This window comes from Aspergillus viridinutans (assembly GCF_018404265.1).
Source record: "Aspergillus viridinutans IFM 47045 DNA, scaffold_2, whole genome shotgun sequence".
Classification (NCBI taxonomy): Eukaryota; Fungi; Ascomycota; class Eurotiomycetes; order Eurotiales; family Aspergillaceae; genus Aspergillus; species Aspergillus viridinutans.
The window spans coordinates 4,106,565-4,125,696 of NW_025091218.1; the positions used below are offsets into that span (position 1 = coordinate 4,106,565).

Consider the following 19,132-nt stretch of genomic DNA (forward strand, 5'->3'; position numbering starts at 1 on the left):
TAACACATGTCTCGCGGTAGACGTGCCGCTACAGTTGAATGCAGACTTGAAAATGCTGCGTGACAATCTCTGCTGTATCACTGATAACCAAAAATTGCCCTCTCTTTTTTCTTTTGCATGATACTAACGCACGGGCCATATCAGTATGCAATCTTGATAGCAGATTACATAAGCCAATTGTCACTGTAGATCTCGGAAAAAAGATCTTACGATTTCAGCCACGATTCGATGTGGCTGAGGCAAGTATTTACCATACATTACCGACTAAACGCCACTTCAAAGCAAACTCCAGGCAGCAAAATTGGATCTTGTAACGATTGGGTGTACGAGCTGATATTCTCCACAGCGCCAACCCCGGAGTGCCTGGTAACCTAGGTACCTAGGTATAGAGTGCTGATGGAAATCTGGATGCCTGCTCCTAACTTGTAGTAGTATATGGATTTATTCGATTTCTTCCCCTGGCCTCTCGGAATGAATTCTGAGTCCTGATTCCGGCGAGCTCACTGTCATTTGTAATAATCAATGGGCACAAGCCGGCATGGCGTTGATATCACACCCACCCTAGTCCGTGGCTGAGCACTGTTGCCCGCTTCTGAGCCACCGGTTACGTATACATCTTCACCTGTCCTGAACAATAGCCTCAAGCCACCAGCGACTCTGCCACGGTTCTACATGCATCCGAAGAGCTTTTCGAGGTTAGCAGAGTTTAGCCATCATCTAGCTCCTTCCACTTTAAAGCGATTTTAGGTACCTGGTCATCCTGAGTCCTTTGTCCAACCGAGGCGGACCGCTACACCTCCGGCGGGCCTCAAGAGCTTGTCTTCATCAGATTGACGCCTAGAGGCTAATCATGCGGCTATAGGAGAAATTCGCCTCCATGGTCCTTCGAAAACGTGCACCGCCGCATCTGTATAGTCTCAATCTAGGAAATGCTCGCTCTGAACCTCGCTCTCCAATCTCACCAACCTCTCCGACTGTGAAATCAGCTACCTCGCCTTCCCCCAAGCTCCTAACTCGTCCCAGAAGGGCAAAAAGCTCTCCCCATCCTTATCAAATACCCTCGGAAGATTCTATTTATTCCCCAGATCTCAACACTTCGCCAGCATTCGACTTGATGCCTTTGGAACAAGCTCAGAAGTCCCCTGTGGGGACTCTCTCCAGTGAAACCGCCAACCCGTGGGCGGATGATGTAGCGGAAAGGCCTGACAAGAGCCATTCTGTCTCTGAACATCCGCCGGTCCATGCTGGGGAACCACTGCAGGGGCCGCCACTAGATAGTAGAAGAGGCGATCGCGTACCTTCGATCGTCGTTGCGGGCACTCAGAGAAGGATGGCTGCGAACGAATGGCAAGAGGTAAACAATAGTGCGAATTGGGAGCCACCTATCCAACTCCAATCCAACAACCCTTTCTTGAAAGCGAAACAATCCGATGAGAATCCCTGGGGCTCGAATAACCTACGTGCATCGCATGGAGATAACTCAAGTGATCGATTGAGTCAGAGTAGGTTGTTACCGGCCGCACTCTCTTTGGTATCACTGCTTATACAGTTTTAGGCGAAGGTTATATTCCAATGACTGCGCGCTTGTCGCTTCTAGACCAGTCAGGATCGGAGTCTCCATGGGCTGAAGAACGCCCTGAGGCAGCTACACGGTCTGCCGCTTGGGAAAACAGTCGAATGGATCCTCACAATACGTCTTCCATGCCTCATGCGGTCCGCGAAAATGGCTCGACATCTCCTTTCCAGACATCACCCATAGGCAATGAGCATGGGTACTCGTCGCAATATCTGCAGCAGACAGATCATGGGTCGCTTGCTCCAGGGAGCGGCATTGAAACTCCTTACGTGACTGATTCTACCATGAGCACTCCATCTTCACATGAACTTATCGAAGTCGATGAGCCCTCTCACGCCAGCGGTGAACCCACTACACAGCTTCTACCACAAAATACCTCAGCTGCACCTGCGCCACCATTGCCGCTGCGCCCGAACGCAGATGCAAGTCAGGCCCCACCACTACCATTGAGAAACGCTGCATTGTCCGAACTAGATGAACAGCAGCAGAACGAGCAGAGATCCGAGACATATTCGATCCGACATGTCAACTGGACGGACCCCACAGGGAAATTGCGGGAGTCTCCCGTGCTAGTCCAAAACAAAAACGGGCCATGTCCGTTACTTGCCCTTGTCAACACGCTAGTATTGCGTGCGGATCGGGACATGCAGCCACCAATTGTTAGAGCGCTGCGGTCCAAAGAGCAGATCTCTCTCGGTCTGTTGATTGAGGCATTGTTTGATGAATTGACGACTCGTGTGGGAACCGATGGCGAACTTCCAGATATCGAGGCGCTCAGTCGCTTCCTGACGATGCTGCACACGGGGATGAACGTCAATCCTCGACTTACTTTGGTACGAAGATCATGTCTGCAAAGGTTCACCAGAAATCAGTACTGACATTGACGCAGGAATCGGATGACGCCCCAGGCACTTTCCAAGATACAGACGACATCCGGCTCTACGGTACATTTGGCGTTCCCCTCGTGCACGGTTGGGTCGCGTCACCTGCGAGCAAAGCCGATGGCGCACTGAAGAGACTGGCACAATACTATGAAGATGTCCAATTACTGCCATTTCGCAAACAGGAACTTGAAGATCGTGTCTTCCGAGGGGAGACGCTAACTTGGGACGAGGAACAAGCCATGAAAGATATTCACGCAATCCAGACTTTTACTGAGATTGAGAACGCGACTCAGTTGAGTACATTTGGCTTGGACCACCTTACTGAGAAAATGCGCACTGGGACTTTCTCGATCTTGTTCCGCAATGATCATTTCTCGACTGTCTATAAACATCCTCAGCGGCATCAACTGTTTACCCTTGTCACCGATGCTGGCTATTCCAACCACGCGGAAATTGTTTGGGAGTGTCTGGTTGATGTGAATGGATTCAACGCAGAGTTCTTCTCGGGCGACTTTCGCCCCGTTGGCCATGCTCCATCCGGTACGGGTCCATCCGGTCCACGAACCTCCAGCAACAGAACGAACGTTCCTTCTGTCCCGAGTGAAGATAGAACAGGTGCATTGTCTCCCCAAGAGCAAGCCGATGCTGACTACGCCTACGCGCTCTCTCTTCAATACCAGGAAGAAGAACGCCGGGAAAGGCAGAGCAATAACCAGCCACGCAGTCAACGAGCTTCGGCCCCAAGCTATCCCCGAGGAGCTTCTTGGGGCTTAGACTCGACTCACCAACGTTCAGCGAGTGTAGTAAACGGTAGCGGTAGTCAAGCCACGTCAGACGGCCGCTCTTCAAGGCTAGGTCCTGGCGCCAGTAATAACGCTGGAGATGTCCCTCCTCCATCCTACGAACAGGCGGCCACCCGCCCAGCACACTTACCACGAGATAGTCCTCACAATGCTTTGCCTCAGCAAGCTCGATATCAAAGACACTCATTGGGACGGCGAGTAGCCCCAGGTCCAGTTGCAGCAGGCCCAGGAGATCGGCCCAAGGATCGAAACAAAGACTGTGTGGTCATGTAGTGACCACGCTCTCAGGTCAACTTACAAATGATCTCGAGGGCACATACCAAGACAAGTCATGGTGCATACCACGAACCCTATCAATTTTCGGCAACGGTTTTTACTGCTTTTGACGACGCAACGACATGATGCTATGTACTTTATATAGATACCACGGGATAGGCATGTCTGAACATTCACTGAATGATAGATAACGGAGTTCAAGAGTTTTATAATAAAGCTGGTTCACCTAGATAATGCTGCTATAGTACACCGAGTCCGGTCCGGATACCTTCGCATACCTTATATCGAGAGAATCGGCGCAGCAGCCAAGGAACCTACGAAGAACAACAGTTGGTTTGAACTGGGTCATGGTCTTGGTGTAGCATATCACATGATGCGCCTCAGTCCCTGCACTATCAGCACTTCAAGCAACCTCGATCCCTGTATCCTCAACGAAGATGAAGCCCTCTTGATGGCAATATATATTCAATACAGCCAAGCCACGGATGGACGATCTTTGTCAACGGTTGATCACTTGATGCCCTCCAATTCTTCTCTGCATCAACCTTGCAATCACGACGTCTACAGGGTCTTCAGCAGCATGGATGATTTCACACTTTCCCTAGTCCTCCACGGGCAGCGACTTCAGTTCCGGGGACCATGAAGATGCGGGGTTGCGGGGGCCAATACTAGTATGAGGATGTATTTATCCCGAGCTCCTTGGTGCAACTGTTCTTGGTTTAAGAGCTAACCACGTGGTGTGTCACTGGTGTGTAGTTACCAGAAGTTTCTCCGTGCAGGATTTTTGCCAATGCTTGATCGACATCAATAGCATGGTGAAGATCTTTCCCAATAAGCCATTGTCTCTGAATTTGAGTTTGAAACACTCGTTGAGACCTCTAATCATGTCGTTCTTCAGAAATTAAAGGCCTGGGGGTCCACAACACCAGTGATGGATGGACTGTGGTATTCGTTTTCTTCTTCTGCTATTGGAGGAATTATCTCCATGCAGGCGCAGCACATAGGCAGTCCGATCTATCAGTCCCCAGATTCCTTTCGCGGCTCAGTTCGTCACAATCTGGCTTCGAGACATCAATCTCCTTTTTCAATGGAGCTTGACCGAGTCGATGTGACCTTTAGCAATGGATTCGGTCCGTCGGTCCGCCGGTTGAGTTGACTTCTTCTGTCACTCTAATTTATCCACGATGTCGAACGATCATGGCCATGCGAAATGCATAGGCTCTATCGAGCCCCTTGCAAACCAGTGTCACAATGTGTCCGTCATGCCCTGTCTCCATTCAGGGTCCTGCTGCAGGTAAACAATGCCGAGCCGGTCTTGGATCTTCCGTTAAGTCGCTTCACAAGGTACCCCGGTGTCGAATGTAGATTAATTAGTTCCTGCATCGTTCCTTGCAATAATGCGACATCTGAAATCTTCCCCATATGCAGTCTAGGCTGATATCCGGCTGAAACCGATGCTATTTTCTCCACATGGCGTTGTCGCTCGGCTGAGATACATAAATGCGGCTGGCTCCTGGTTGCCTTCTCAGACCTGGCCTCGACGTAGATCTAGGAAATAGGTGTCTAGTCAGTTCACGCAGAAACAAGTCATGAAGGGGTTGCGCGTTGCTGCCCTTGCGGCACTTCTCAGAAGTGCATGGGCCCAAGCAGGCAATTGCCCAGGGACCTTCACTCCCATAACCGCTGCTGATTTCGTTTCTCGTGTCCATCCCGGGTGGAATCTGGGCAATACTCTTGACGCTATTCCTAACGAGGGCTCCTGGAACAACGCTCCAGTTCAAGCGTCCACATTTGATACCGTCAAGTCGGCTGGATTCAAGAGTGTCAGACTTCCAGGTGAGCTCAATTCGGCGCTACTAACATCTACTTCTGCGAATCTGCTGACAATGCTCAGTTACATGGGCAGACCACTTCACTGGAAGCTCGCCGGACTGGACTGTTGATCCAGCATGGCTGCAGCGAGTCTCTGACGTTCTGGATATGATTACATCCCGCGGCCTGCACGCTATCGTCAATGTTCACCACGGTGAGATATGCTTCAGTGAGCTCGTACTCGTTCTCAGGGACTGATTGAGAAATAGACTCGTGGATGTGGGCCGATGTCACTCAGTCAGGAGCTAACCTTTCAATGATTGAGGAGAAATTCTATCGACTCTGGTATCAGATTGGCACCAAGTTGGGTTGCAAGTCGAACATGGTTGCCTTCGAGGCGATTAACGAGCCGCCTGTCAACAATGCTCAGGATGCTGCCGAGCTCAACAAACTGAATCAGATCTTCCTTCAGGCTATCAATAACGCTGGAGGATTCAACTCCAAGCGAGTTGTCAATCTGGTTGGTGGCGGCGAGGATAGTATCAAGACTTCGCAGTGGTTCAAGGCTCCTACTGGCTTCTCTAACCCTTACGCCATTCAGTTCCACTACTATAGTCCTTGTAAGCGATCCCTTGCCCAACCCTACTTGGTCAAAATACTAATTGATACCCAGATGACTTCATCTTCGGCGCATGGTGAGGAATCTTGTTCAATACTTCTACAAATCCAAAGCTGACACGTTTTCAGGGGCAAGACCATCTGGGGGTCGGACTCTGACAAGGCTGCCCTTACCAATGATTTCGAGTTGCTTCGAAACAACTTCACCAATGTGCCCATCATCCTGGGAGAGTATGATGCATCTCCGACGAACACTGAGCCAGCCGCACGCTGGAAGTACAACGACCATCTAGTTCACGTTGCGGCCCAGTACAACTTTGCCGCTATTCTCTGGGACAATGGCCTCGACCACCTTGACCGGACAACAGGCAAATGGCGCGACCCAACCTCCCTCCAAATCATCACCAAAACAAAGTCCTCCACCAAGAACAGCCTGCCCGACAGCACCACAGACGCGTCCGCCACAAGCCAGTCGTCTTCAGCCTATATCTTCCACCAGGTCGGAACGCCAGTCACGAGCCAGAGCCTCCCCTTCATCTTCAACGGCAATACCCTCAAGTCCATCAAGGATTCCAGCGGCACCACCCTGAAGCAAGGAACAGACTATTCCGTCTCCGGCTCCAACATCGTTTTTGCGGCGTCGTACCTCTCCAAGCGCATCTCCGCATCTACAAAGCCTGGCATCATCACCGAGCTCACCCTCACGTTCTCCTCGGGCGCCTCCCCCGTCGTCCAGCTCGTGCAATGGCAGACGCCAACACTGGGGTCTACCTCCGCCGCCGCATCGTCCGTCTCCGGCGACCTCTCCATCCCCATTACATGGGGCGGCGTCCCTAAGATCGCGGCCGTCAAAGCTCTTACCACCAGTGGTAAATACCTCGTTGATGATTTCACCCAGTACCTGGGCCCGTTGCAGCAGGCGAGAACGGTGCGTACTCTTTCTTTTCGTGCAATTTTGTAGCTTACCGCTGACTGTCTTCTGCGTCTAGACCTACAGCAGCCAGTGGAACTTTGATGCCTCGAATGTCATTTTGACAGCGGCGGCGATTAATGCTGTGAAATCTGCTGGGGAGGCTACGGTGTTTACGTTTGAGTTCTACCCTCGTGTTGCTGGTGGTGCAAATACTGTCAACTTTACTGTGACTGTTTAGATATAGTCCTATGGGTCTTGGTGTGTCTTTTTGTCCAATTCGCATTTATGCGTGCAGGTATGTCGCACAACAAAGGTGCTTCTACTTTTGCGACCTTGATTCGTTAGTAGACAAGACAATGGGGAAGTCTAGACTCCCATAATTCATGAATCATTAAGCTAGTACCACCATTAATATAAGAGCCGTAGCACAGCAAACAGTATCATCATCATCAAAGCAAAAATCAATCAATCAATACAGAACCTTCAGCTCCCAAAGCGGAAGACTCGGGTCAAACTTATCCCAGACAATCTTATTTTTCTCATCCAGATGCGCCCCCTCATCCGTGATCGGAATGGAGGGATGCGTCTCGAGCACCTCCCGATGACTAAACCCCCATTTATCCCTGGGGATCCACAGCGTCGGCGTGCGCGCCCTAATCCACGGCTCAAAGTACGCATTCACCTCCTCCTCCTCGGAGTATCTGATCTCGACATGGTCCCGGCGCACTTTCCGCCGCAGCGCCGCGTAGTCCCTGTATAGGTTCGGGTGGAACCATTTCCAGGCTGCCTCCCAGCGGTTGCGGGGATGCTGCAGGAGGGCCTGCGTCTCGTCTTCTTTCGACTGCTGCTCTTCCTCTTCTGTGTCGAGGGTGCGGGGGAGGAAGGTGTAGAGTGGGTCTAGGGCCTCGTTGAGGGACATGTGTGCTAGCACGGTGAGGATGGTGAAGAGGACCATGATGACCAGGGGCCCGATGGCGGCACGGATGGCGAAGAGACCGATCATGCAGATGTTGGCGAGGTAGATGCCTGTTAGGAGATGTTGGAGGGCGCGCGGGTAGACGAGGCCCTTTGTGTCTGTTCCAATGTCGTAGACGAAGAGGAAGTTGTAGCGGTAGGCTTGGTAGACGAGGTAGAGGCCTACGAAGGCGAAGCCGAGGATGAGGGGGGCGATGCAGGAGTATGTCAGGGCTGGAGGAGGGTGTGGTTAGTGGTGGGGTTGAAGGGTTACATGCACGGTATTGGAGAGGGTCAGAAACGTACCGATGACCCCCATGTTGGTGAAGACGGGGAACACGTTCCCCCAGCCGATTCCGCTGAGTGATGCCCAGCGACGGTATAGGAGGCGTGGGGAGCGGTCGAAAAAGGTACTCATGAATTTGAATACAATGACACCGGCGACCTGCACTATTGCCATCGAGCTCATTGTTAAGCCCTGGAGCAGGAAGTATGATATGTAGAAGTTTGTGGCTTTGGGTAGGTTCTCGGCGAGAAGATCTTTGGTCGACAGAGGGTTCTTGATGATTTGGGCTGTTGCGGCAGATGCTGCCGATGTCAGGGTTGTCACAAGGAAGACTTGAACGACCTGAAAGCAAAAGTGCGCGCTCTGTGTGAAGAGCTCTACATGGGCTGTCGATGGGGCACCTGCTCGTCTGGCGAGGACTGTAGAAAGTTGTCAGCATTGCGTTTTTGTTGTTGGACTTTAGTCTTGAGGGACATACAACGACAGATGATCGGAACCAATGACATGAGAAGGACTAGAGCTGCGGACGGTAGCAGTCCTGCAATCACTCCTTTCAGTGATGAAGGCAGCTTGTTAATGAAGCCCAAGAAGGGTAGAAGGCTGGTGAGGTAGGTGATGTTCGAGATCGCCCCAACAGCAGCGGAGGGGATGGACCAGAAGATAACCAAGGCAGCAATTCCACCCTGGACCGCGAACTTGCGCACAATGCGCTGCCACCAGCTGAGATTCAAACTAGACCAGACGACCTCTTTAGGAGAGATACCAATGAAACGAGGCGTCATATGGAGCGGTTGGTGATGGGAGAGCGTCTGTAGGGCGATCTGCGCATCGGACTGCGTGTTGAACTCTATGAACAGAGCAGAAAGATTCTTCATCTCCCCATTCTTATGCTGTTCCTGGAGGTCCTCTACCTCCTTTGATGCCTTCACGAGCTCGTCGCGCAACCACCGGATGGAGTCAACTTTGGGTCCAAACAACTTGACACGGTGACTCGGTCTGCGAATCTTCTTACGCCAGCTATGCGTCCCGCTTTCGCAGTCCAAACACGTGTCCGAAGTGATCACTCCATTTTTGAATGCCTTGAGACGGGCCGAGTTTGCTGCTCGAATGAAGTTGGTCTCCGCTTTCTCCAACCGATAGGCTAAACTGTCCCGTTTGTCGACTTTCTTCATGAGCTCCTTGCAGTCAGAAGTGATCCAGATCCTTCGGATGGAATCACCAAACACTTGCCGCAGCTTGGGCTCGTTCTTGTAGTCTTCTGGCACGGACATGAACAGCACCGTTCGCGATGATATGCGACGAACATAGGCAGGGGAATTGAGATATGCTTGTCGCATATTCGCATAGAAGAGACTCTCCCGAGTGACCACGTAGAAGACATAGGCTGCAGGTCACAAATTAGTGATTCTGCTTGGAAGAGCCCGCCCCCAGAAGCACTTACTGAATAAGACGCATGCCATGATAGCATGTGCATAGTACCGGGTCCGGTCTTTTACATTGCTAAAGCTGAGTGCGTCTAGCTGGGTGTTTCCTGCACCGCCGGTGACGTGTATCGGGATCAGGATTGGCCATGTGATGAGGCAACCAGTAAAACAAGTAGAACAAAGCACCCTGAGGAATCGCAGAAAGAGGTATCCGTCCATTGAGGAGGAATGTAGAACATGCGCATCAGATATCTTGAGAAACTGCCCAAACCAGTTGATGAAGCCCCTTGGCAACTGGGGGGTTCGTTCACTGCACATGCCTCAGTAAGTGGCGCAAACAACGATGCTGTAGGAGCAAAAACATACTGTTGGTGCCAGCATGGCAAGTGAGATCTTGGGGCATACCAACGCAGTTGCGTACGTCGACATATCAAGAACAGACCGAACCAAAAGAGGGCGATGACCAGCGCGGGTAGGAGTGTGGACACAAGGGCTGAAAGTGAGGTTGAATCATTGACGCCGCCGAGTTTGTCGATGGCGTCGGAAGTCGTCGAGGACGCGTTGCCTCGAGAAGAACCGACGTTAGGGTCATTGTTCGGATCCTACATTCTGAGGGTCAACAAAGTGCGTTTCAAGGCTCCATCTCGGCATACATACGAGGAAATTTTGGCGTTTTACCAGGGGACCAACCCATACTGGGACGGCCATGGTAGGCACCATGATGAGCCCTCGTGGTCCTGCAATATGACCGTTATACAAACCAATGTCCGGGTGCCTCGATGGTCATACGACAACAGTCTCGAATCAGAATATAAAAGCACAAGGGTGCAATTGCCTACATATATCTCGGGTCCGACCCGCCGCTAGGACAAGCGGACTGTATGGCGCGTTGGACCCGTCATTCCTATCATTCTGCATGTATGGTAGGTAGGTACAGCACGCAAAGCCAGTTGCCAATAGTGTTCCGAAAGTCAACCTTCGTGTGACAGAAATGCCAATGGTGAGCCATGCAAAGCCCAGGTGGTCGGGGATGCATTATTTGGAATGTTTACACCGTAGCTCCAGAGCTTCACGCGGTTTCGAAAGTACTGGATGATCCGTCGATCAATGCTCAAAAAGCCCGAGGAGGATATTGATAATTGTTAGCTCGCTACAGTAGAGTGGTACAACGGCCATTGGCGTGTTGTCATTTCTTCTGTCGATCCAAGATGTGTATTCGCTCTCAAGTCTCAAGTCTCAAGGCAGTTTGTGTTACCGTCGCGTGTTGATCGGTGGATGCCCTCCGATTAGTACATAGTAGCAAGGCATCAGTGGTGGTCCCTGAAAGATCGGTGGCTTCGCATCCAATTGGGCAATGAAGTCGCTGATCAATCCGCCAATTCCTAAGACATCACAGAATGTTCGCAGTCCCTTTTGAACCATGACGCCCTTGAATCTTGAACACACTGTTTGAAGAAATAGCTGGTTTGCTGAAGGATGCTACTCCTGACTTTTCAGCTAGTCCACTCCGTAGTATTGTAATAGTATCTGAGAGCAGAATTTCAATAGTCCCATGTTGATCTATCGGAAAGTTCTGACCAAGCATTCAGACAATTCCCGCTAGGGAAGTAAGTTCAAGATTCTTATCCCACGTCACAAACTGGGGTGTCCTGAATGGCAAACCCAAAGCTAAATCTGCAAGACTGACTATTGATTGACGGTCCCATTCGTAATTGGTTCTCGACTAGGCGGCTTTTCGAGGTGCTAAGGCTTATGGACTGCATACCGCAAGATGAACAAGCATGGGATAATGCATCCCAATCGATTTGTTGGAGCCTAGAGAAGCATTACCTACTCTCGGTCTCCCACTGTAGACGTATTCTCTGATTCGGTAAAAGTTGGTCGACAGTCGTTGATGTCGACAAATCAATCAAGCAAGGGGGTGCTTGTCCAAGTACGACGCTCAAATCTTCAACGGATGGCCCGTTCTCATTCCATCCCATACTCGACCTCTCGGAGTCGATTATTCGTTTGTCCTAAGGCAAGATAAGAGTGGACCTCAGAAGTGATGTAAAGAAACCTCGCCAACGTGGTACACAGTCCGCACATCTTCCTGCGACTTGAGCTACATGGTGCGTCTAAGAAGCTTTCCTGGTGTCTGATGACGATAGATAGTTGATGTATCAACTGTCTTTTTCCTGAGTGCCGACTGACGAACAAAGTCAACTCATCCATTATCCTCGCGAGCGGATGATTGGCTATGTGGTAAAGGTGGCTTTGGAATCACCTTGTGTGGAAGCCTAAACTGTGGATCTGATCTGAGCGTCAACCACGAAACCTATTATGGCACGGGAAAATGGATGTCAAGACAGAGGGAGTCTCCTGGGCTTTTCTAGACGTGTGTCATGGAGATTGTGGCCAATTGTGGATGACTTTTGGACAAACCATGACGAAGCTAAAGGCCCAAGGGCTAGATATCTCTGGCATCTTCATGGAAACTCTGGGGAGCCAACATAGGAGTCAAGATATATAGACTGGTTGCTCGCATGACGCACGTTCAATGACAGACACGGTGAGCATTGATAAATGGTATGTTCCGATGACAATGTTATCGCAAGTCATACTCTATCTGTGCGAATATATGTAGTTCGGTGGGTAATGAGGTATATCCTCTCAAGGTCTGCTGGCCACATCCTCAAGTCACTCACTGGAAGCTGAAAGATAGCTCTTTTGCGGGTCTGAAACCTGTCTTATGAGCGTATGTAGTCTCAGACATAATGCTCGAACGACTTGAATTATTACTCTGCAAAATGAACATATCACCAACAGCATAACGATTGAGCGGTGAGAGGCGGCAGTATAGTGATAAGCTACGAGAGTGTCAATTTGCTCCAAATGTTACCACAACTTAGTCGCGCAGGACAAATCGATAATTAAGCATGTCACCTCCCGAGATTGGCGACGAAAAGCAGTCCCGGTCTATTGGTGACAACCGTGGTTCCGTACACGTCGTATCATCAAGAGAGTCAAAGCAGCCATTTCCGCCTCTCCCTGCGGATGGATTTGCGACAACAATGCACGATGTGCAAAGCAACAGCTACCCAGGGCTGGATGACTCGGACATGCTTTCGCCTACAACCGACGACCTTGCAGAGGAGGAGGAGGATCCGGACTTCTACTCCAGCTATTCTCTAGACAATCAGTCATTCTCGGATGCCTCGACGGAATCGGATGAGGAAGCTGCCGAAGATGGCATCGCCATGCATCACCCGTTTCGCCAATCTTCGAGTTCCTTACACGGGCCTAATGCTTTCGCTCCTCCGTTCTATAACAGGCCTCCCACACCCCTACCGCCGTCCCCCTCGTTGACGTCGCTTCTTCGTCCCCCTTTCTCGACTACTACTTCCCGACCGACTACCCCTGATAGCTCGGACGTGGAAACACCGAATGATACCGAGGCGGCTGTCGCGAAATCTGCCCGTCGTGCAACGACTGTCCCTCGCGCCAGCCCGAAAGTACCGACATATGAGTATTACGGCTTTGTCTTATACCTGGCTTCATCGCTGGCCTTCTGTGAGTCGAACCCGACGCGCTGCAGAAAGTGATCACCATTCTAACACGTTCACCAACAGTAATCTATGTCCTCTGGTCCTACCTACCGTCCCCATTCCTGCACCAGCTCGGTATCACCTACTACCCCGATCGGTGGTGGTCGCTCGCTATTCCCGCATGGCTGGTCATGCTAATCATCTACATCTATGTCGCTCTGGCATCTTATAACACGGGTTACCTGACCCTACCAGTGAACAGCATCGAGAACATCGTTGACGAAGTCGCCAATGTAGCTGTCATTGACGGCAAAGGCCGACGACGACCGGGCGGTGCTGCCAAGATGAAACCTGGCGCAACATCGTATCAGATAATGGGACCGCAGAATCGCAAGGTCAACTGGAAAGAGATTTGGTCCGAGGGCACTGATGCCGTCATGGACGTGCCTGTGGGAGGAGTTTGCGAGGTATTGTATGGACAGGAAAGAGACGATGGTGAATTGAGTAACGGCCACGCTGGGTATGCAATTGGCACAGCAGAGACGTAGCCGGGGTTCCTTTGCAGACTGTACCTTATCAACACGGCTCTTACGCTTATCTGCCAAAGATGAACCCTGATAGCTGCACCTGTGATCCGTTCAGCCAATCACAAGGCGCCAGCCGCCAAATCGCATCACTTATCATCACGTGACGTGGCGCTAGGCTTCCTTCAGACTCGTATCGGCAATCAAGTCAACTCTTGATGATTGACAACCTGTTGGAAATCCGCGGTTGCGTTACTTCCTTTCGATATCAATCACTAATCAACCGTCATGGAAGCGGAAAGGCATTCGACGCCGCCCCCAAAATCGGGCGCTGACAAGCCCAGTGAGCTCCAAAGGGATCCGCTCACTCCCGAACAGCTGCGGAGAATTGTAGGTGACTCGCTGAAGACCCATGCTCTGCATTGTTGACCTAACGATCTATTTGCAGGAGATCAATCGTATGAAAGCCAAGGCGATCCGTGAACAACGAGAGGCCGAGGAAGCCAAAAAACGAGCTGCAACACCCGGCTTGAGTAGCACCAGCGGGGTAAAACGAACATATTCTTCTATGACGGCAGAGACACCTGCGACATTACGAGATGCGTCGGCGAACCGTCCACTTGATGCGATCAAGCCAGCCCGCAATTTCACCAAGTATGTCGAGTATGACTTTAGCAAGATGACCGACACGAAAGGAGGTTTCTTAACTCAGGAGGATGATCCATACAACACGGCGTTGAATGTCCGAGATGGGAAGGAGGAGCAGAAGCCTGCGCATATGACGCAGAAAGAATGGGAACGACAGCAACTACTCAACTCCCTTCGCCGAGACCGAGCAGGGCCGTTCGAACCCGGACTGAGCGTATTGGAGGATAAAAGCAAACAGAAAACCTGCCGGGAATGTGGAAGTCTTGAGATTGACTGGAAGTGGGAGGAGCTACTCCGATGTTGTGTATGCCATGCTTGCAAGGAGAAGTACCCGGAGAAGTACAGTCTTCTGACGAAGACGGAAGCAAAGGAAGATTATCTGTTGACCGATCGTGAGTCTATCCCCGAACGCGTTTCTATCAAAGATGGATCACTGACGCCGCGCTTCTCGCAGCCGAACTCCGCGACGAAGAGCTTTTACCGCACCTGGAGCGACCGAACCCTCATAAGTCGACTTGGAATAACATGATGCTCTATCTACGATACCAAGTTGAGGAATACGCATTCTCTCCAAAGAAATGGGGTTCCCCAGAAGCGTTGGATGCTGAATTTGAACGACGAGAGAATGAGAAGAAGAAGCGGCGGGAGGCGAAATTCAAGACCAAGTTGCAAGATCTCAAGAAGCGCACCAGAGTCGAAGCATACCGACGGAATCGTCAAGGTGCGGCCGGAGGGAATTTTGGCGATGATCTGGGGAAAGGTGGTCGACATGTACATCAATGGGGCCGATCTGTGGAGGATCCTGAGACGGGTATAGGGGTCAAGAAATGTGTTGACTGTGGCATGGAGATTGAAGAACTGGAATTCTAATGCTCCATCAGATAGCTTCCATCACGATATTAATGATTTACAACGAAGCCACAATGAAATTATGGAGTCTTTGCAAGGGTCCGCGGGTCTTCTCACCGTGATGACAGTTTTCCGAGTTCAACAAGCACTAATGTAGTCGGTCTGCTGCCACGTTTATCGCAACATCTCTAACTACGTAGTCAAAAGAACATCGTAGCAAATAATGGACCATCTGACAGATAAATCCATTGAATGTCAGTCTACAGTCGATCGAGGGTGGGAGCCAAACAACCCCAGCGCTAAAGGCGGTTAGACGGCCGAGTTGTGCGTCTACGGGAGCCAACAAAAGCCCAGCAGCGGCGGTGCGGCGACTTTCCCCGACCTCAGCGAGGAGAACCTAACGCGCGCCAGCTGCCAGTCCAGCCTCGACACCATACAGCGACCATCCTCCTTTTCTCCTTTCGGTGATCCATACCCTTCCGTTGTCGGAGTCATAATAATTATTGCTCTCCACCCGGTGCTGACACGGCCTGGAACGTTGTTTCCTGCCGTTGTCACCCGTTGAGATTGGGGGTTGCTTACATCAACAAACTTGCAGCGTTGCGGCCACGAGAGCTCTCCACATTCGGCGTCACTTCTTGTCTCAACTGGGGACGCACAAGCTTAAACAGCTTTGCCGCTTATTCTGAATCTACTTAAATTCTGTCGCTTGTTCGCATGGCTTGGCAGTCTCCCTCGGCCATGGCTGGGGGTGGAGGATACATCGGGGCTGGGGGTGATGGGTCCTCGAATGGCGGACAACCTCATGGGACGGAGTATACACTGCAAGGTGGGTGCAGGGACACTCTGGCCTTGGTTTTGGTGTTTCTCGACGCTAACTATTCCTCCCTCTCCGATAGGCGTGATGCGCTTTCTGCAGACGGAATGGCATCGGCACGAGCGAGATCGCAATGCCTGGGAGATTGAGCGCGCGGAGATGCGGTCCCGGATCGGCAGGTTAGAAGGTGATGTACGAACGAGCAAGCGGCTGCACGAGTCATTGGGCAAGCATGTGAGGCTGCTTGAGGCTGCTCTTAAGAAAGAGCGTGAGAAGGTGAAGAAGCTGAGCAACAATGAACCGATCGAGGATACGAGGGACTCCAAGGAGATTGCCCGGGAGAGCATCAACGCATTGAAGTGTATGATACTAACTCGGAAAACCTACGGTGCTGATGAATTGCTGACTTGTCTGCAGCGCAACGGTCCAAATCCCAGGCCGAGCTCACCACCGATATTGACACCGGCAACCAACCTGGCGTCCGACAGGAGAACGAACGGGAGAAGTCGCGTCTGTACCTGTCAAAATGCTCGCAGGAGGTTGCGTTTCATGTTATCCCTACGTCGCATCCTGCTCCCGATCTAAACGACCTGGAACTCTCGAATCATATCTACGCGAACCACAACATGCCTCAGCAGAGTATAGAGGAAGCCTACATTCAGCAGCAGCGCCAAAAGCAGCAGCAGCAGCAGCAACAGCAGGCAAATCACATGATGGCACGCGAGGTAGCACTACAAAACCACCAGCCCATCGTGACTCATTATTCGGACAATTCCAACTTGTCTCGCGCTCCCAATCAATTCCTCCCCCCTACGGCTCGAGATATCATGGACAAAAGACCGCTGGAGGCACAGCAGACCCCCGCTACTGCTATTGACAACAGAAAGCAGGCGTTCGAGTCAGGCTTATCGGATGAGCGCGCTGGTCTTGCGAAGCAACAGTACGATAACACACAGACAGTGGCTAAGGAGGAGGCTCAATCCCAGCAGGCGGAAGATCAATTACAAGATACAGACGGGTGGAACTTTGATGAGACCCCGGCTCAGGAGTCCCGGACTGCCCACATCCCACATCACCGACCAGACGTGGATGCCTTCCCCAACGCGAACTTCGCCGGGCCAAAGTCTCCCTCACGGGGTGGATCAGTATCGCACCGAAGGAAGAGCTCTGGCTCCAAACGTAAGAGCGAAGGTGCCATTGACGTCGGCGCGGGAGCAATGCAGAAACAGGATCCTATTTTCAAAGTCCGATTCGCTCTCCGCGGCCACCTGGATGTCATCCGCTCAGTAATCTTCACGGGCGGGGGTAGCCCCTCAGAACCCGAGATTTGCACGTGCAGTGACGATGGAACGATCAAAAGATGGATCATACCAGCATCGTACGGGGCTTATGGGTCGCACGGAGGGAACTCAGGCAACGACCTGGATATAACGAGTTACTTCACCCATCGGGGTCATGTCGGAGCAGTAACCGCACTGGCTGCGTGCTCCCCGTCCCAAAATTTCTCAAATGGTGGCCGTGCCCTGGGTGATGGATGGGTATTCTCTGGTGGACAGGATGCCAGCGTGCGCGTTTGGGAACGTGGACGGGTTGATCCAAAGGCCACACTTGACGGTCATACCGATGCTGTTTGGGGCCTTTGCGTGCTTCCTGGCACGGCTGGTACTGTGTTTGGCGATTCATCCAGTCACTACGGAGGACCAGATCGAAGCTTGCTGGCGTCGGGCGCTGCCGATGGGCGGATATTGATCTGGGCCGTCAGTGCACCTCCCCAGCTATCATCACCACAAGCCGGTTCTAGGCGAGCTGGTGGAAGTCGGCGGGCTAACTCGATATCGTCTGGGTCTAATTTCCCATCTTCGCCTCAACCTAGCACCGCAACCACCACGCCTTTTCACTATACTCTCGTCCATCATATCCTTCGGGCCGACTCCCCATCACCAACTTGTATCAGCCCCCTGTCTCTTGCAGGTGTCAATTTCGTTGTTTCATACACGGATGCTTCGATCCTTGTATATGACACGAGAACCGGCGAGGAGATTGTGGGCATGGCGAGCTTGGAAACCTACGATGGCACTCCCTCGACGGGAGTCAACTCTGTCGTTGCAACCACGATTGGCTTTGATGGGTCTGCGGGCCTTGATCCTAGTCGGACGTTGGCTGATGAAGAAGTTGTGCACGGAGCTACCGGCTCCAGTGCCGTGGAGGGGGTAATCATAAGTGGATACGAAGACAGATATATCCGTCTCTTCGACGCCAATAGCGGTACGTACTTTGCTATTCACAAACCGTTTGAATGGAAGCACTGACATTTTCTTGCCCTGTTATAGGCCAATGCACATACACGATGCTGGCCCACCCCGCGGCTATTGCTGCACTTTCCTTATCTCCTGATGGACTGGAACTAGTGTCCGCGGGGCATGACGCCAGCTTACGGTTCTGGAACCTTGAGAAACGCAGCTGCACCCAAGAGATTACAAGTCACCGATTGATGCGTGGTGAGGGTGTGTGTGCCGTCACCTGGAGCCGCGACGGCCGCTGGGTCGTCAGTGGTGGAGGAGATGGGGTTGTCAAGGTCTTCTCAAGATGACGACGGATTCTGCTTGTCTATGCATGAAATCCGATGTTGTCCGCCGACGTTTCGTTAGGCTACTCTTCCTGAATGAGCGCTTGGTCAGTTCTTGAGCATTTGCAACGGTGTCAAATTACCTGGCATTTGTTCCTTTCTAGTCATGTGGTTATAGTTCCCTTGGCATTTTCTTTCTTCCGCCATCATACTTGCATGCACGAGCTTTTCTTTCGAATGACCGTTTTGGCTCCGCCTCCAGGTCGCGGCTGTTCGCCTTTTCCCACTCTTCACGTGGAAGCTTTTGACGATTTGTTATTGATGGTGTTAAATTATCACGACATTCAAACCCGGACAGCTTGCAGCTGGCCTTCGATTCCTGCTCGCCTCCATTTTCTCCCTGCTTGATGTGCGGCCACTTGGCCTCGAGATACCGTGTGAGATGGATTTTGGGAATAATCCTATCCTGTATCCATTTCGCAATTTCAAATTCTCCCGTCTCCCTGAAAGGCATGCTCAAGTATGCCTTTCATTTGGCTTCTATGCGTATATGTTTTATGTATAACAATTAGTTCCTATACCACTTCCCCAGCTTCTGTACCTTGAACTTGGTATCAAATTCTAGCACATTGAATAGACTTGATTTCTGTATTGA

The 19,132-nt window shown here is 51.5% G+C and overlaps 6 protein-coding genes across 6 annotated transcripts; 5 read left to right on the plus strand and 1 right to left on the minus strand.

Moving 5' to 3' along the window:
* Positions 1 to 877: 877 nt before the first annotated feature.
* On the plus strand, positions 878 to 3,536 carry Aspvir_004862 (MINDY family deubiquitinase; the record flags this gene model as incomplete). The annotated part of the gene is made up of 3 exons (XM_043268084.1): positions 878 to 1,502; positions 1,556 to 2,409; positions 2,466 to 3,536. 3 exons carry the CDS (start codon positions 878 to 880, stop codon positions 3,534 to 3,536), a joined length of 2,550 nt encoding a protein of 849 aa, XP_043124019.1.
* A 1,592-nt stretch (positions 3,537 to 5,128) lies between these two features.
* On the plus strand, positions 5,129 to 7,120 carry Aspvir_004863 (putative extracellular endoglucanase; the record flags this gene model as incomplete). The annotated part of the gene is made up of 6 exons (XM_043268085.1): positions 5,129 to 5,375; positions 5,434 to 5,565; positions 5,621 to 5,971; positions 6,025 to 6,046; positions 6,099 to 6,897; positions 6,959 to 7,120. 6 exons carry the CDS (start codon positions 5,129 to 5,131, stop codon positions 7,118 to 7,120), a joined length of 1,713 nt encoding a protein of 570 aa, XP_043124020.1.
* A 231-nt stretch (positions 7,121 to 7,351) lies between these two features.
* On the minus strand, positions 7,352 to 10,266 carry Aspvir_004864 (putative DUF221 domain protein; the record flags this gene model as incomplete). Its single annotated transcript, XM_043268086.1, has 6 exons — positions 7,352 to 8,070; positions 8,143 to 8,541; positions 8,601 to 9,506; positions 9,564 to 9,856; positions 9,913 to 10,148; positions 10,204 to 10,266. The coding sequence occupies 6 exons, from the start codon at positions 10,264 to 10,266 to the stop codon at positions 7,352 to 7,354; spliced, it is 2,616 nt and encodes an 871-aa protein (XP_043124021.1).
* Positions 10,267 to 12,464: 2,198 nt separating this feature from the next.
* On the plus strand, positions 12,465 to 13,621 carry Aspvir_004865 (uncharacterized protein; the record flags this gene model as incomplete). Its single annotated transcript, XM_043268087.1, has 2 exons — positions 12,465 to 13,098; positions 13,158 to 13,621. 2 exons carry the CDS (start codon positions 12,465 to 12,467, stop codon positions 13,619 to 13,621), a joined length of 1,098 nt encoding a protein of 365 aa, XP_043124022.1.
* A 264-nt stretch (positions 13,622 to 13,885) lies between these two features.
* Positions 13,886 to 15,115, plus strand: rad14 (DNA repair protein RAD14; the record flags this gene model as incomplete). Its single annotated transcript, XM_043268088.1, has 3 exons — positions 13,886 to 13,987; positions 14,046 to 14,637; positions 14,700 to 15,115. The coding sequence occupies 3 exons, from the start codon at positions 13,886 to 13,888 to the stop codon at positions 15,113 to 15,115; spliced, it is 1,110 nt and encodes a 369-aa protein (XP_043124023.1).
* A 720-nt stretch (positions 15,116 to 15,835) lies between these two features.
* Positions 15,836 to 18,501, plus strand: Aspvir_004867 (cell differentiation and development protein Fsr1; the record flags this gene model as incomplete). The annotated part of the gene is made up of 4 exons (XM_043268089.1): positions 15,836 to 15,923; positions 15,994 to 16,272; positions 16,329 to 18,176; positions 18,242 to 18,501. 4 exons carry the CDS (start codon positions 15,836 to 15,838, stop codon positions 18,499 to 18,501), a joined length of 2,475 nt encoding a protein of 824 aa, XP_043124024.1.
* Between the last annotated feature and the right edge of the window lie 631 nt (positions 18,502 to 19,132).